General features: G+C 52.5%; 3 protein-coding genes across 5 annotated transcripts; 2 read left to right on the plus strand and 1 right to left on the minus strand.

Moving 5' to 3' along the window:
• The first annotated feature begins 47 nt into the window (after positions 1–47).
• Positions 48–3219, plus strand: TSPAN31 (tetraspanin 31). 2 transcript variants are annotated; one of them, XM_003988964.6, is made up of 6 exons: positions 82–675; positions 1171–1338; positions 1620–1700; positions 2005–2136; positions 2467–2580; positions 2693–3219. In XM_003988964.6, exons 1-6 carry the CDS (start codon positions 613–615, stop codon positions 2765–2767), a joined length of 633 nt encoding a protein of 210 aa, XP_003989013.1. In that variant the 5' UTR covers positions 82–612; the 3' UTR covers positions 2768–3219. The 2 variants fall into 2 exon arrangements, with proteins under 2 accessions (XP_019690710.1, XP_003989013.1); XM_019835151.3 differs by lacking the exon at positions 2467–2580 and having other exon boundaries at positions 48–675.
• A 205-nt stretch (positions 3220–3424) lies between these two features.
• Positions 3425–6403, minus strand: CDK4 (cyclin dependent kinase 4). Of its 2 annotated transcripts, none has more exons than XM_011284081.4 (8): positions 6201–6403; positions 5515–5751; positions 5221–5356; positions 4924–5103; positions 4692–4801; positions 4386–4436; positions 4114–4249; positions 3425–3846 (listed from the first exon to the last, which is right to left on the minus strand). In XM_011284081.4, the coding sequence occupies exons 2-8, from the start codon at positions 5730–5732 to the stop codon at positions 3754–3756; spliced, it is 924 nt and encodes a 307-aa protein (XP_011282383.1). In that variant the 5' UTR covers positions 5733–5751; positions 6201–6403; the 3' UTR covers positions 3425–3753. The 2 variants fall into 2 exon arrangements, with proteins under 2 accessions (XP_011282383.1, XP_003989014.1); XM_003988965.6 differs by having other exon boundaries at positions 4936–5103; positions 6201–6397.
• A 2685-nt stretch (positions 6404–9088) lies between these two features.
• MARCHF9 (membrane associated ring-CH-type finger 9) lies at positions 9089–14342 on the plus strand. The gene is made up of 4 exons (XM_003988987.5): positions 9089–9913; positions 10943–11098; positions 12052–12244; positions 12507–14342. The coding sequence occupies exons 1-4, from the start codon at positions 9557–9559 to the stop codon at positions 12839–12841; spliced, it is 1041 nt and encodes a 346-aa protein (XP_003989036.2). The 5' UTR covers positions 9089–9556; the 3' UTR covers positions 12842–14342.
• Positions 14343–15214: the final 872 nt, after the last annotated feature.

Consider the following 15214-nt stretch of genomic DNA (forward strand, 5'->3'; position numbering starts at 1 on the left):
TGTGCCGAACCCAGGGCTTCCGTGGCCGGGCTAAATAGCTCGATGTTTTGCTCCTCTGGGTGTTCTCGAGTGTGATGCAATAACAACCAACAATGGCGTCATCATGAGATCACTGCAGGACAAGGGGAAAGGGGCGGGGAAGGGCGCTCCCTCGAGGGGAGGAGCCCTTGGGCCCTGCCCTCCAAGCCGCACCTACTCGCTCTTCCACTGGGTTTCTCCTGGGCTTCCTTCCTCGCATTAGCCCTCTTCCAGCTGCGGCCACAGAAAGCTCCGTTTTCAATCCGGGGTTTTGAAGTTTAGGCTCCGGTCCCTATGAGAATCTATGGAAGCCCTACCCCCAGTTTTAAGTTTCAGCCAATAAAGAACCTAAAGGAGGGGCCGGCAGGCGGATTAGTGACGCAATGCAGACTGATTGGCATTCAGGCCATCGACGTCCTGGATTAGCCCCGAGTTTCTCCAATCCAGAGGCAGGGGTGGGACGGTGCAGGCGCAGAGAATTGGGTTTGGCTGGACCCGATTTAAAGAGACAGAAGCTGTCGGGGTCCAAGAAGACGGTCCCCAAGACCCTCCCCCCAAGTCCTTGGGACCACTTGGGTCCCCAAAGCTGGGGAGATGGTTTGCGGTGGCTTTGCCTGCTCCAAGAATGCGCTGTGCGCACTGAACGTGGTCTACATGGTGAGGTTTTGGAGGGGGGGCGGGGGGAGAAGCTTCAGGGCGGAAAGAGGAGTGGGAAGAATCTCTAGGGGACTTCCGGTGGGAAGAGGGGTGTACTGGGGGTTCCGGGAAAATTCCCGGGAACTTCCGGCGAAGAGGGAATTCCAGGGGACTTCCGTGGGAAGAGGGGAGACTTCCGGTGATCTGAGGGTTTGTCTGGGGGTGGGGGGAATGAACTGAAGGCTGTGGGTATAAAGGCCAATCCCTCCCTCCTGTGAATTTGTTTCTCTCAAAATAGAAGTAATGGATGAAACTACAGGTTCCTTTTTATATGCATAGACTCTCTGCCTGCTGCCCCCACCCCTGTCCCAGTCATTCTGATCTCCAGTGGGAGCATACACCTCCTCTCCTTCGTTCACGCAAGCCCAGTTCTTCTTTGTCCAAGACTCCCTTTAAGGCTTTTGGCTGTGCTGCACGCTAGAATTCTTTTGAGATGTAACGTGCTGTTTCCTGTAGCTGGTAGGCTTGTTGCTCATTGGAGTGGCTGCTTGGGGTAAGGGCCTGGGTCTGGTGTCCAGCATCCACATCATCGGAGGAGTCATTGCTGTGGGAGTCTTCCTTCTTCTCATCGCGGTGGCTGGACTGGTGGGTGCTGTCAACCACCACCAAGTACTGCTATTCTTTGTATCCTGACCTTAAGTGATGGGAGCACCTGGGCTTTGGGGAGGGCCGAATCCGCTAGGAGGAATGTTGGAAAGGGTAGACTTGAATGATCTTGGGGACGTGTCTCCTTGCGCTGCCTTATACCATACTTTATGAAACCAGAGCTGATTTTATTGTTTTCAACTAACGTGGTTATAGAAGTTCTGCGAACAGGTGAGATCAGATGGTTATTGTAGGTGCAACATAAAGGAATCTAGGCCTTTTTTTGTTTTTTGTTTTTTTCCTCTAACTCTTCCTCTCAGTACATGATCATCCTCGGTTTGGTCTTCATCTTCCAGTTTGGGATCTCTTGCTCATGTCTTGCTATTAACCGAAGCAAACAGGTAAGTGGATGCCCTTTCAAGTACTTGCTTTTTTCCTCCCTCTACCCTTTCCCTCTCCTCTCCCCTACTCCCCAACCCTAAGTCTGGACCTCTTAGTAGGCCCACTTCCAGACTCTTGAGCCATTTGCTTCCTCTGGGAAATCTGGCTAATTTTCCAAAACCTTGGTGGATTTTTATCATTTTCTGTATAATAAGCCCTTATTTCTGAGGGATGTTGACTCCCTTTGCTGGAATAGGGAAATTGAGGTACTTGAGGTCAGGATGTAGGAGCATCCAATAATTTCCCTCTGCCTATATTCTCCAGACGGATGTCATCAATGCGTCTTGGTGGGTCATGAGCAACAAGACCCGGGATGAACTGGAAAGAAGTTTTGATTGTTGTGGTTTGTTCAACCTCACAACCCTGTATCAACAGGACTATGCCTTCTGCACTGCAGTGAGTTGTGCTGGGGGGAGGGGCGGTGTTGGTAGGAAAGCTGGTTAAGGACAATGCCCAAATTGGCAGATTTAAGAGTTTGAATGGGATTGTCTCTCTCTAGCAGCTCTCTTGCTGTGTGCTGGGGGGGGGGGGAAGGGATGGATACAAAGGGTAGAGAATTAGTCAAGTGAGATTTCAGTCTGTAGGAGAATAATCAGAAACTAGTAAAAATTTCTGGGGCCCTTCACCATTAGTGTTGGGATAGGGCAGCCTAGCAACTGTGCGTCCTACACACACACACACACACACACACACACACACACACACACACACACGTTTTACCCTCAGATCTGCAAGAGCCGGAGCTCCACGTGCCAGATGTGTGGAGAAAAGTTTCTTAAGCATTCAGACGAAGCCCTGAAAATCCTGGGGGGTGTTGGACTCTTCTTTAGCTTTACAGAGGTAACATTCTCCATTTCTCTCTTATGTGTCTGTAAGTCTTTCTCTATACCTGTAGGTCTTAGCTCCAGAGATTCAGAATTGGTGATGATCTCTTTCCCTTTGCTTTTTACAGATCCTTGGTGTTTGGCTAGCAATGCGATTTCGGAATCAGAAGGATCCTCGAGCTAACCCCAGTGCCTTTCTATGAGACTCTGGATCCTTCTGACTTCTCTCCTGCTCTCTGTTCTCCCTAAGCTTTTCCGCCCTTAGGGAAAACCTAGGGCCTATAGCCCTTTTTGAGAAAAAGGAAAGGCCCTTTGTCACATCCCCCAAAGAGGACTGAACAGCCAGGCTGTGTGCCTTGACATGTTTAGGGGGAGCAAGATTATAAGGAATAAAGAGCAACTTCCTCTCTCTCTAAGTGGATATGGGAAGCTCCTAGGAGTGCATGAAATGGGATGGGGATTGGAGTCCTTCCTGGCTCTGTTTCCCCTCTTTTCCCTTCCACATGCTGGACCACCTCAACACGTCTTGGCATGGCTGGCTCCAAGGGTAAATCGGGGACAGCCAGGAAAAACCATCAAGAACTCTTTCTTACAATAAGTAGGACCCAGTGTGGGGAATTCAGTGAATATAAAAATAAAAGCCATTTAAACTCCACATTCAAAGAAGCAACTTAAGTGCCTTTTTTTCTCTCTTGCCGGTTGGGCTCCACTGCCTACATAGGCTCTGTGACTGACCTGGGGAGAATCTTTCAAGATTCTATAGTGAAGTTCCATCTTCCAAATGGTTTTTCCAAATCCCCAAATGGCAAAGCCCATCAGAAGATGAAATATTTAAAAAAAAAAAAAAAAAAAAGACCGTATTTCTTTGTTTTGTTTTGTTTTTCCTGTATAAAAAAAGATCCCAATATCAAGATAGGAAGGGGGAGAACAAGGAAGATACCCCTTGGTGTATGGAAATCGGGGGGGGGGGGAGGGGCAGGGGAAGGATAAGCTTCAAAAGGAGGGATGGGATGGGAGGGGAATGTCATTAAGGCAGCAAAATACTCTCTGGAGAGCTGGGAGGAGTTTCCACAGCGTCAGAGATGAAGCTGAGGTCGCCTTCTCAGTTGGGGGGCTCTCCACTCAAGTGTTCAAAGGAAGGGAGACGACGGCTTTTCTTCTCTTGGTCCTGTTGCAGCCACGCCACCGCTCACTCTGGGTTACCTTCTGCCTTTTGTAGATAAGAGTGCTGCAGGGCTCGGAAGGCAGAGATTCGCTTGTGTGGGTTAAAAGTCAGCATCTCCTGAGAAGTGGAGGCAAAAATCAAAAGACCGTGAAGACAAAAAAAAAAAAAAAAAAGAAATAAAAAGACTTTTGCTCACCCCCAATAATACCTAGGATGGCGTATGTTCTACATCCCTCTTTTGGATGGCCTATTCACGGCAACATTAAAAACTAGCCCATCCTCCAACCAAGTCTTAGTCGCCATGACAGTTTAAGTCCCTTTTATACTGCTCTGTTTTCCTCCCCAACCTCCCCTTGTGCCCGTGCCCATGCGCAAGCCCAGTACCAGCAGCAGCTGTGCTCCAGACTCCTCCAACTCAGGTACCACTGACTGCACTGGACGGGGTCCTCTGGGGGAAAAGGCTCCTCGGGGCAGAGACACATCTCGGGGCCAGTCATCCTCTGGGGGCAGCCCGATCAGGCTATGGGGAGCAGGAGAACTCTGGTCAAGAGGGTCCTTCTCCAGCCCCCATTTCCAGGGGCAGAGCCAGTTGCCATCCAGGGCTTAGCAGAAAGATTCAGAATGGAAAATTCTTTTCCCCCATGATGGTCACTTACTCAAAGATTTTGCCTAACTGGTCAGCTTCAGAGTTTCCACAGAAGAGAGGCCTAAGGTGAGAAAGGACACAGGGAGCAGTCATTTTCAAAGATCTGGTAGTGGAATAATTATTGCTAGTGGCTCAAAACAGAGGGTATAGAGAATATGGGGCTATGAAGTTCCTAATTCCAGGCCATTTGAGAGTTCCTGGTTAGGGACAAAATGGTCAAGAGTACTTAAGTGAAACAATGGGCAGGGAGTGGATGCAGTTTATGACTAAGAGATTTGGGAAACTCAAGATAGTTCAGGATACTTGGGTCTCATACTTGCGACGAAACATCTCTGCGAAGATACAGCCAACGCTCCACATGTCCACAGGTGTTGCGTACGTAGACTGCAGAAGAACTTCCGGAGCACGGTACCAGAGTGTAACAACCTAATGGGAATAAGAAAAGCGGATGAGGATTGTATGGGTTACCATGAACCACAACTGATTAATTAAAGTCACAAAACACATGACTTCTCAATTGCTATGGTCAGCCACTCCCCTACCCCCACCTTTCTACTGACCACAGGTGTAAGTGCCATCTGATAGCTGTAGATTCTGGCCAGGCCAAAGTCAGCCAGCTTGACTGTCCCACCACTTGTCACCAGAATGTTCTCTGGCTTCAGATCTCGATGAACAATGCAGTTGGCATGGAGGAAATCTAGGCCTCTTAGAAACTGGCGCATCAGATCCTAGTTTGGAAGGGGGAAACACACAGGAACTGGAAACTAGACACCATACCTGAAATCACAACAGGTTCTACCACAAAGGTCTCGATGTACCTCTCAGTGTCTACCCACCCTACCCACCTTGATAGTCTCCACTGGCAAGCCTGGTGGGGGTGCCTTGTCCAGATATGTCCTTAGGTCTTGGTCCACATGCTCAAACACCAGGGTCACTTTGGTCTCTCGGTCAGTTCGGGCAGTGGCACAGACATCCATCAGCCTGGCCAGAACAAATGGTCACTCACTGATCAATCCCTTTGTACCCGATGGCCTCCCCTATTTCCTCAGGGTCCCCACTTCCCTTCTGACCATCACTCCCCACCTTTAGGTTACCTTTGCCCCTTTACTACCCACTCCCAACCCTCCACCTCTTCTTACCGGACAACATTGGGATGTTCAAAAGCCTCCAGCCGCCTCAGTAAGGCCACCTCACGAACTGTGCTGATGGGAAGGCCCCCGCTAGCACCTCCTCCGTTAGGGACTCTCACACTCTTGAGGGCCACAAAGTGGCCACTGTGGGGATCACGGGCCTTGTACACGGTTCCATAAGCACCAACACCAATCTCGGCCACTGGCTCATATCGAGGAGTAGCCATTCTCAGATCAGAGGAGACCCTACAATCACAGAGACTCCTGCCACTGAAAATCCCTTCCAAAGTTCAGATGGTGTAAGCCTGCAGCAATAAAGTGACTCCCACAAAAGACATTACAAAGACACCACATCAGCATCCCGTCCCTTCCCCAATCTTCCACGAGGCTGGCCCCTCAGGTAACACAATGACCCTAACTCCAACCCCTCCAGCCACGTGAAGCCCTAAAATATAAAATTCCTCTTCCTTTGGGACAGACCATCGCGCCCCGCACAAGGTTGATCTCACACGACACACCCCCTGCGTCGAAGATCCGACATCCAGTCCCTAAAATGACACCTCCATATGACCACAAAGGAACAAATTACACCCTGCCCCACTTCCCGCCCTCGAGCCATCCTTCCATAACTTGCTCGTGTAGGAAGCCGTGCAGGACGAAAATGGTCCCCATTCCTGGGAAGGGTCTATACTTACCTCACTCCGTGCCGGGAGCTGCGGGGGCGGCCCGTTATCGGGGCCCCGGAGCCAGATCCTGAGGCGCCATACACTCGAGCTCTGTCCGGTGCAGCTGGACGCTACGGGCCCGACCATAGACACAGCCCGCAAGCTAGAGCGGCCCCCTTACCCCCACCCTCACCATGTGACCAGCTGCCAAAGAGGCGCGCGGAAACTGGAGGGGCGGGGCGAACGCCGGACGTTCAGGGCACGTACGAGACACTCATGCGCAGAAGAGCAGCCAGGAGAGGCTTTGGCCGGGAAGGGGGCGGGGAGGAGAAAGGGGCGGAGGAGCAATGGCAGCCACGTGATCTGTTGCTATCACACGTGACCGCTTGACTTAGCTCTGAGGAGCAGAGGTGTGGTTACGCGGCAGGGCACGTGACTGACAGCCAGACCCTGGCGGGGGGGAGGGTGAGAGGAAGACAAGAGAGGGTGGAGTCCAATGCGGTGCCATGGCAACCTGGGCCACCCAGATCCCAACTCAGGGCTGCAGGCCGAGCCTGAGCACTTCTCCAGTCTCACTGCACATCTCACTATGTGGTGGTCTGGCGGGGAGGGGGCGAGACGTGGCGCGGTCGGCTTTCTGCTTTGAAGCCAACGTAAAACATACTCCCATTTGCGGCTTTGTTTCATTCATTCACTCATTCAACAAATTTCTACTGAGTGTTTGCTTCCTGTGTGTGTATGCAGGGTTTTTGTTTGTGTGTGGGTTTTTTTGGTGTCTCAGTCACTAGCCCTTTAAAGTAATGATGAGGCTGTCTGTAAAGATGTAGCCAACAGTGTGGTCGTATAAAACAGAGTAGACAATACCCATCCGAGGGCAAAACTAGGGTTAAATAATTGATGGAAGACAGATTAATGCAGTGATCCAACAGGAAGAGTGGCAAGGTAATGCCCTCCTCTCCTCCCAACTTCTACCCTTTCTTGGAAGTGTTAAAATTGGGAGTGCTTTCTGGCAGATAAGTTATCAATGAGCAAGAGACAGGAATGTTTAACCTTTAAGGTTCTTCCTAGCACTAAGATGCTAGGATATATATGTGTTCGTATATGTGTATACATATGTATACATTTTATACATTTTATATAGATACAGCAGTGGGCATGTGTGAAGGAGTCACCACTACCACCACCTTAGACCACTGCATTGCATGAGAATGATTTGTGCTTGTCTACAAACCTTGTGACTCCTTGTTTGGGGTCATTCTGCTTCTCTCTTTTCCCCAATGCAAGTTTTCTTAGCCCTTGCTCCCACCCAGAACACAGACTTTTCCAAATGGCCTCTATTCGCAGACACCTAGGTAGACAACAGACAGGTTTCTCTGACTTTCCTTGTCTTACTGGCTCTAACTTCCTTATTTATCTCCTAACTCTTCAGGGGAATGGGAATAAGGAGGGAAGGGATCAGTGTCTCATTTGTGAGAAATTGTCTAAAATCTGAAACCATTTTATAACTCTGTTTGCCACTCTTTCCATCTTAACTTCTGTTCTCCTCAACCATCCTGCAGAGGACGTAAGAGTTCAGGCTTGAGATGAATATAAACTATGCTCCAGGGCAAAATGGAATACAGGTCAGTACAGATTCCCCCTCTTTGCATTCTGGTAGTTGTAGCTCTGGGCCCTTGCTGGCAAGGGCAGCTGGGACACAGGAAAGAAAGTCCTCAAGGTCTGAATTGGGTAAGGGGCTTCGGAGGGGAATGTTTTATTGGCTACCTTGCCGGGACTGGTTGGTTCATAAACCTTCTGGCAGACAAAGTGTCTCTGAGTGTGTCGAATTTCTTTCCTACGCCGGCAGGGTCCACTTCAGCTTCACCTTCCACAGCTTACTGTCTTTAGAATAGAAGTCATCCTCTAGGTTGCCTTGGGTTCCAGCCCCCTTTCTGATTCATGCATTCATCCATGCAAAGCATTTGAATGCTTCATAAAAGCATTACTCTCCTTAATCACTTTTATTGAGGAGACTTAGTTTGGCAGTCTGTCTCTGGTTCCATACCCTCTCTTCTCCTGTTAATTACTCTTTTGCTAATTAATTTTTTTTCCAGTGCGTTTGACCCAATGGGCTCCCCTGGAATCCCTTTTCCCTCAGCGTTGGAGAGGGGAGATGTAAGTGTAAAGCAGAAATGATGTGATGAGAGGGTAGAACTGGTTCTCAGGGTCAAGGCCTCCATAAAAACAAAAGCAAAGAGGTGTGTGTGTGTGTGTGCGTGTGTGTGTGTGTGTGTGTGCGCGCGCGCGCGCCCGCGAGCGCGCGCGCCTGCGCTTGTAGTATTCACTTCAGTGTAGTGTTGTGGGGCAGGAGAGTACCAGGAAAGACACTTTAATCCCTTTAGTACTCTTGTCTCTCTTCCTCACTCACCTCCTCACACGTTACAATTACACACTTCTGTTTCTCATACCATCCAAATGCATCTCTTACTAATATGTTTTCCACTGCCCCACACCATGCATACTCCCGTCTTTTGTGTAAAAGTGTTTACTGCTTGAGTCCATCTCTTGTTCACCTTCCTCACACCTCAGACACTTGCATAGCTCTTTCTTTGCACACTCCTATCTTGCACAAGCTTCTCCCTCCCGGGTGCACCTGCGTCTTTGACCACTCACCTTGCTTCCTCACTCGCTCACCAGCACCCGACCCCCATTAACACACCTATTCTCCTACCCGTGTGCACACTCCCCTTCCTTGGCCACTCCCCTCCCTCCACCCTCCCCCGGGCTCGCACACTCGCCCCCGCCTCTGGGGACACCTGCTCGTGCGGGGCAGGGCGGGGATGCGCAGCCGCGGCCACTTCTCTCCCGCTCCCCGCCCCGCCCCTCCCTCCATCCCTCACCGGCTCCCCGGCTCCCGCCCCGCCCGCCCCGCCCGCCCGCCGCTCCGGGGGGGTCTCCGCCGCCGCCGCCGCCGGAAGGAGCCGCCATTTGCCACCGCCGAGCGCACGGGCCGAGCCGAGCCGGAGCCGGGAACCCGAGCGGGGCTGGAGCCAGCTGGACGGCGATGGGGGGCGGCCCCGCCGCAGGAGGCCCGGGGCGCGTAACCCCGGGAGCCCGGCCCGCTCCAGACCCGGACCCGCGGGGCGCGGCACCTTGAGCCCCCCTCCCCGCCCCCTGCCCCGGCCATGGCTGCCCGCCCCGCCGCCCCCGGGCCGCCAGCCCTCTCGGCCCCGAAAGCCCCGGAACCCCGGCTGTGGCAGCAGTGAACTGCGCTCTCAGGCCCCGAAGACCCCGGCCCGGCTCGGCTCTCCTGCGCGCGCCCCCTTCCCGGCCTTGTCCTCTCCCTTCCCCCCGCCGCCCGAGAGCCCCCCTTGCACGCCGCCTCCCGCCCCCCCGGCGCCCGGACGATGCTCAAGTCTCGGCTCCGCATGTTCCTGAACGAGCTGAAGCTGCTGGTGCTGACGGGCGGGGGGCGGCCCCGGGCCGAGCCGCAGCCCCGGGGGGGCGGGGGAGGCGGCTGCGGCTGGGCGCCCTTCGCCGGCTGCTCGACCCGGGACGGCGACGGCGACGAAGAGGAGTACTACGGGTCGGAGCCGCGGGCCCGGGGCCTGGCCGGCGACAAGGAGCCACGGGCCGGACCCCCGCCGCCGCCCGCGCCGCCGCCGCCGCCCCCGGGCGCGCTGGACGCCCTGTCGCTCAGCAGCAGCCTGGACAGCGGGCTCCGAACCCCCCAGTGCCGAATCTGCTTCCAGGGCCCGGAGCAGGTCAGGCCTGGGCACCCGGCCGGGCGGGAGGGGTGGGGGCGCGTACCTGGGGCGCCCGGGCGGACCACGGACAGGGGGCGGGGCCTGAGGAGGCTGGGCGGGACCCAGGACCCAGAGTGGGTACTGGGTGAGGTTGGGGGGCTGACTGGAGAGGCCCCGGGCGCACGTTTGGGGTGGAGGGGGGTCAGAGGCTCCCGGGAAAGGGTGGGGCTTTCTCATGCGAGGACTCAAAATCCCTCACACCCACTAACAGGGACAGCCTTTCTGTCCCACTTCTCTCACCCCAGGGTCTCTGTAGGCCGAGGGGCCTATTCTCGGAGGTTGGCGGAGTGCTTCTATTCCCCCCTTGAAGGGAGGGGCCCAGCCGGTGCCCTTGCCTCATTGAATATTTCTCTCCGTGGGGCACTTTTCTTCTTCCCATTCCATAACTTTCCATCTCATTCCAGAGAGTACTCTTTGTTCAAATGCTATGGACAAAGTTGTCCTGGGATGGTGCGGGGGCGGGGGGGGGGGGTACCTTTGTTATGAGAAATGATTTCTTGATTAAGGGGGAACGTATTCCCACTCCCAGGAACTCTCCCCCTTTTGATACTTGGAAACTGAAGACGATAACTCATCCCAGTCTGTACCACATCTGTGAAACACTTTACAGCAAAGGGATGGAGGAGGAAGGCATGGATCAGAAGCTCTGACCCTCCTGCCTCTCTGGAAACTAAGGGGTAGCTTTCCATCTGGGAAGCCTTAATAAAGAGCACCCTCCCCAAATTTTAGGAAAGGAGAAAACTCAGTCCTCTCCTAGCCCCATTTCGGTTTGTTCTTCATCTATTTGGGCAGGGAAGTTTACCCTGAGCTCTAACTTTTTTCTTTTTTTCTCGGAGGCCTCAGCCTTCTTGCCCTGTTTTGGGTGAGAGGCCTGAATTTTTTTAAGGTTGGAGAATGACTGACCTGAAGAGGTTTCCCTCTCTTGGATTGGAGAGGAGTGGGGTCGGGTGGAGACAGCTGACCGGACCCTCCTCACTCTTCCTCCAGGGGGAGCTCCTGAGCCCCTGCCGCTGCGACGGCTCAGTGCGCTGCACACACCAGCCCTGCCTCATTCGCTGGATCAGTGAGAGGGGCTCCTGGAGCTGTGAGCTCTGCTACTTCAAGTACCAGGTCCTGGCAATCAGCACCAAGAACCCACTGCAGGTGAGATGCTAGGAAGGAACTTCCAGAGGGGGCAAGGGCTTTCAGCAGCAGAATTAGGGACTCTCCAGGGAGCCTATTTTAACCACTTACTTTTTCCTCAAAGCACCCCTACCCACCATTACCATAATCTCCCGTCTGTCTGTAAGTCCTCCCTTCATTTATTCACATTTATTGGGAACCATGTGTATTCCAGGCACTGTCCTAGGCACTGGGACAACGAAAAGGCAAAAGACGATAATGCCGAAGGTGGTGATGATAGCAGACGTGTAGTGTGTTCTATGTGTCACACTGTTGGTGTGTAGCAACTCATTTAATCTTCATAATAATCCTATTAGTTATCTGCCATTATTATCCCCATCTTATTTTATTTTTTTTATTATTTAAAAAAGTTCGTTTTAGCGTTTGTTCATTTTTGAGAGAGAGAGAGACAGAGCACCAGCAGGGAGGGGGAGAGAGAGAGAGAGGGAGACACAGAATCCGAAGCAGGCTCCAGGCTCTGAGCTGTCAGTACAGAGCATGACGTGGGGCTCGAACTCACCAGCCGTGAGATCATGACCTGAGCTGAAGTTGGATGCTTAACCGACTGAGCCACCCAGGCGCCCCTTACTTTCCCCATTTTAGAGATGAGAACACTGATGCACAGAGATATTTAAAAACTTGCCCAAAGTTACTCAGCCAGTAAGTGATAGAGTTAGGATTTGGAATTCAAACCTAAATGGTCTGGGTTCAGAGCACTTGCCTGATCCTGTCTTTCTAACATAAGGCAGACAAGTGGTCTCAGACGGTGTGAAAAGTATCCCATACGAGGTTTGATCAGGACACACAGGAGACAGATTGTTAATCCTGCCTGAAGGGTTTCAGGAAGGCTCTGGAGCATCTTCCTCTTCAGGGCCACTCACCACCTGGCCCTCTTTTTCTTTCTGTGACTTTTTGGAGCCCTTTTTCCCACACAGTGGCAGGCCATCTCCCTGACGGTCATCGAGAAGGTCCAGATTGCAGCCATAGTTCTGGGCTCTCTCTTCCTCGTTGCCAGCATCTCCTGGCTCATCTGGTCCTCACTCAGCCCTTCAGCCAAGTGGCAACGGCAAGATCTGCTCTTTCAGATCTGCTACGGCATGTATGGCTTCATGGATGTCGTCTGCATAGGTGAGGGCACCCCTCTCCCCCTTACCTACTCAGTGGTTTCCTCCAACTCACACACTTAACTTTCCCTGCCCATTCCCTTAGCTCCATAGCCACAATTTTCTACCACTGGGAGCCTTTAGGGCTATCTTGGTGCCCCTCCCTTCCCTGCCTCTTCAGGTCTTTTGCATACCCTATCTCCTCACTCTGGCCTATATTTGCTTAAGTACCCCTGGCCTAGGTCTGGGCAGCCGGTGACCCTGGATCTCTTCTCCCTTTCGCTCAGGCCTCATCGTGCACGAAGGCTCCTCTGTCTACCGCATCTTCAAGCGCTGGCAGGCAGTGAACCAGCAGTGGAAGGTCCTGAATTATGACAAGACCAAGGACATAGGAGGAGACACAGGGGGAGGGACGGCAGGGAAGCCGGGCCCCAGGACCTCAAGGACGGGCCCCCCCTCTGGGGCCACCAGCCGCCCCCCGGCTGCCCAGCGCATGCGGACGCTCTTGCCTCAGCGCTGTGGTTACACAATCCTGCACCTCCTTGGACAGCTGCGGCCGCCAGATGCCCGTTCCAGTTCCCATTCTGGCCGAGAGGTTGTCATGAGGGTCACCACGGTCTGAAATTGAACTCCAGGAGCGGGGATCTTGCATCAGTGCATCGGCCAGAGATAAGCTGTCATGGCTGCTGGAGGTACCACCTGGACAAGGTGCTTGGGGTGCACTGCCCCCACCACTGAGGATCTCTGTGGGCAGCCTCAAGCTGGAGACATTGTCTGGCCTCTACTGCCCATTGGGTAGAGACACCTGGATGACCTTCCAGCCCCCACTGATAGTTCCTCATGCTTATCCTGGGGCAACCAGTGGGCAGGTGGGAAGAGCATATTTTCTTCCCTAGAGAACCGTCCTTACCTCAGCTCCTAGGGCCTCCAGCCCCCCCAGCTCCACCATAGTGACTTGGTGAAGGGGGACCAATGCCAGAAGAAAGGGGTTGTAGACGCCCCATTCCCCACCCCATGGCCACAGGGCAGCTGGCAATAAGACTAGTATACATTGACCCCCCGTTCCCTGCATGAGGGCGGGGGGGACCTCCCCCTGCTCCACCCCCCATTGCATGGGGGGAGGGCATAAAGAATCATTTATATGCACGTGGAGACTCCTTTCTCATCTGGGGCTTTTCTGGAGGGTTGGGAGGTGTGGGGAGGTTTCTCTGCAGAGGTTGTGAATCCCCAGTGCAGCAGTGGGTTCTGAGTTGGAGCTGTAACTCCCACTTGTTGGTGAATAATTCACATTGGCTGCTAGGTGGCAGTGCTCAGAGGGACCTAAGGGGTGGGCCTGCCACCTGCAAGTTGTATGATCCAGAAAAAAAATCTCTCCGCCGTGGTTTTCCTGTCTACCTCATAGGGTTGGAATGAGGATAAATGAGGGACAGGTTGAATGCCATCACAAAGAAAATTAGTGATGGCATAAAAAGATTTCTAGACTAGCTGATGGTCCATTTATTTCAAATAGTAGCTGGTTAACAAATTCCAAAATGTGTTTTTTCATCTGGGGTTGCACAGAGCCTTGGAAATATGTGTTGAGTGTCATAATAGATACGGAAATATGAGGGGAAATAGATACGCAAGTGTGAAGGATGGTGGTTATTTGCAAGAATGAGAGCTCCCCAACCCCCTAAACATTGGGGACTGGGGAAGGATGGAGCTGTCCTTCTTCTTCTGGGGATCTTGTGGGTTCTATTGGTCCTTCCCAGGTAATGTGCTCACCCAGAGAAGTGGCATGAAATGAATTTGGACTCATTTGGAGTGAGACAGACAGAATGTCCCAATGTTATGAATCTCCAACCCCAGCTTAAGCTATTCCTATGGAAGTTCAGGGTCACAGGTCTGATCCCGTGCCCCAGCTAGTGGTATTAACTGGAAGGTATTGCGCTTGGAGGCAGCAGCATAGAGAGCTGTTGTTTATAGAGAAAAGGTTTGGGAAGGACTGGTTAAAATGTGGGTCAGCCTGAGGCCTCCTCCCTTTCTCCTGAGGCCTTGGGGCTGTGTATTATATGAATGATGGTGTCTTTTAAGTGAACTATTCATCAGCAATTAAAATAATTACTTCATACATTGTTAAGTCAGATCCAGACGCCTTTCCTATTATTGGTCCTTTCCTCAGGAAGATTCTGTTTTGCCTCCTCCCTGGGGATGTTTTTTGGGGAAATGCTTCTCTACTAAAGGTCTACTAAAGGTCACATCCTTGCCTTGGAAATGGTCTTCTCCATCCTTCTGTAAAAGGGGGGGGGGGGGGGGGTTGGCTGCTGTCCATGGTGCTGGCACCCAGACTCTCCTGGGAATGGAGGAACTGAAGCTAAAGGCAGGTTTGAGTCATCTGGAAGTACTGGAGTATATCTCTTCTAACAAAAGAGAGGGAGAGAGATCAAAGAGAGGGGACAGAGGCCGATTTTTCCAGTGGGAAATTGTTTGCCTAGAGAGATAACCCTCCACATTCTTCACCTGGGAAGACAGAAGGGTCAGACTTTGCTGATTTGCTATTCACAAAATAGCTGGTGGGGACCAGAAGGAAGACAGCAAATCAGAGTGACTACTAGTACCTATCCTGGCAAATATGACAGGTAGGTATGACATAGGTGGGGTTTCTTGTGCCAAACCTGGGCTGTTCATGATGATGGCCCTCCTTGGAAGCTTAGACACACCAAAGAACATATACACACAAATACACTCTCTCCAGTTTTACTCTGGGTCCTAAAATTAGGTCAGTTGAGACAGTATGTTTCCCTCCCTTTCAGTACCATTGGAGGTCTTGCTTGGTATGGGGGTTGGGACCAACAACCAGTATGGTCCTCTCTCCTTCCTTTTTTCCAACTTAAAGAGACTCTAGTCTAGGAAAGGGGTCATGGGACTGCTGCCCTCAAGTGAGCAGTCCTACTTGCCCAATGAGGAATGTGGGTGTACAGAGTTCTCATCACTGATTCCAGGCAGGGGACAGGGT

This window comes from Felis catus, chromosome B4 (genome assembly GCF_018350175.1).
Source record: "Felis catus isolate Fca126 chromosome B4, F.catus_Fca126_mat1.0, whole genome shotgun sequence".
Lineage (NCBI taxonomy): Eukaryota > Metazoa > Chordata > Mammalia > Carnivora > Felidae > Felis > Felis catus.

What these genes read in the sequence shown, in the direction of transcription:
- TSPAN31 (XM_003988964.6), top strand. Translation starts at nt 613, where the DNA reads ATGGTTTGCGGTGGCTTTGCCTGCTCCAAGAATGCGCTGTGCGCACTG. An exon ending in CACTGAACGTGGTCTACATG is followed by an intron (nt 676 to 1,170) that starts GTGAGGTTTTGG and finishes TGTTTCCTGTAG; the next exon opens with CTGGTAGGCTTGTTGCTCAT. An exon ending in ACCAAGTACTGCTATTCTTT is followed by an intron (nt 1,339 to 1,619) that starts GTATCCTGACCT and finishes TCTTCCTCTCAG; the next exon opens with TACATGATCATCCTCGGTTT.
- CDK4 (XM_011284081.4), bottom strand. Translation starts at nt 5,732, where the DNA reads ATGGCTACTCCTCGATATGAGCCAGTGGCCGAGATTGGTGTTGGTGCT. An exon ending in TGCCAGTGGAGACTATCAAG is followed by an intron (nt 5,104 to 5,220) that starts GTGGGTAGGGTG and finishes CTTCCAAACTAG; the next exon opens with GATCTGATGCGCCAGTTTCT. An exon ending in CTGGAGCACAGCTGCTGCTG is followed by an intron (nt 3,847 to 4,113) that starts GTACTGGGCTTG and finishes TCCACTTCTCAG; the next exon opens with GAGATGCTGACTTTTAACCC.
- MARCHF9 (XM_003988987.5), top strand. Translation starts at nt 9,557, where the DNA reads ATGCTCAAGTCTCGGCTCCGCATGTTCCTGAACGAGCTGAAGCTGCTG. An exon ending in GCTTCCAGGGCCCGGAGCAG is followed by an intron (nt 9,914 to 10,942) that starts GTCAGGCCTGGG and finishes CTCTTCCTCCAG; the next exon opens with GGGGAGCTCCTGAGCCCCTG. An exon ending in CATGGATGTCGTCTGCATAG is followed by an intron (nt 12,245 to 12,506) that starts GTGAGGGCACCC and finishes CCTTTCGCTCAG; the next exon opens with GCCTCATCGTGCACGAAGGC.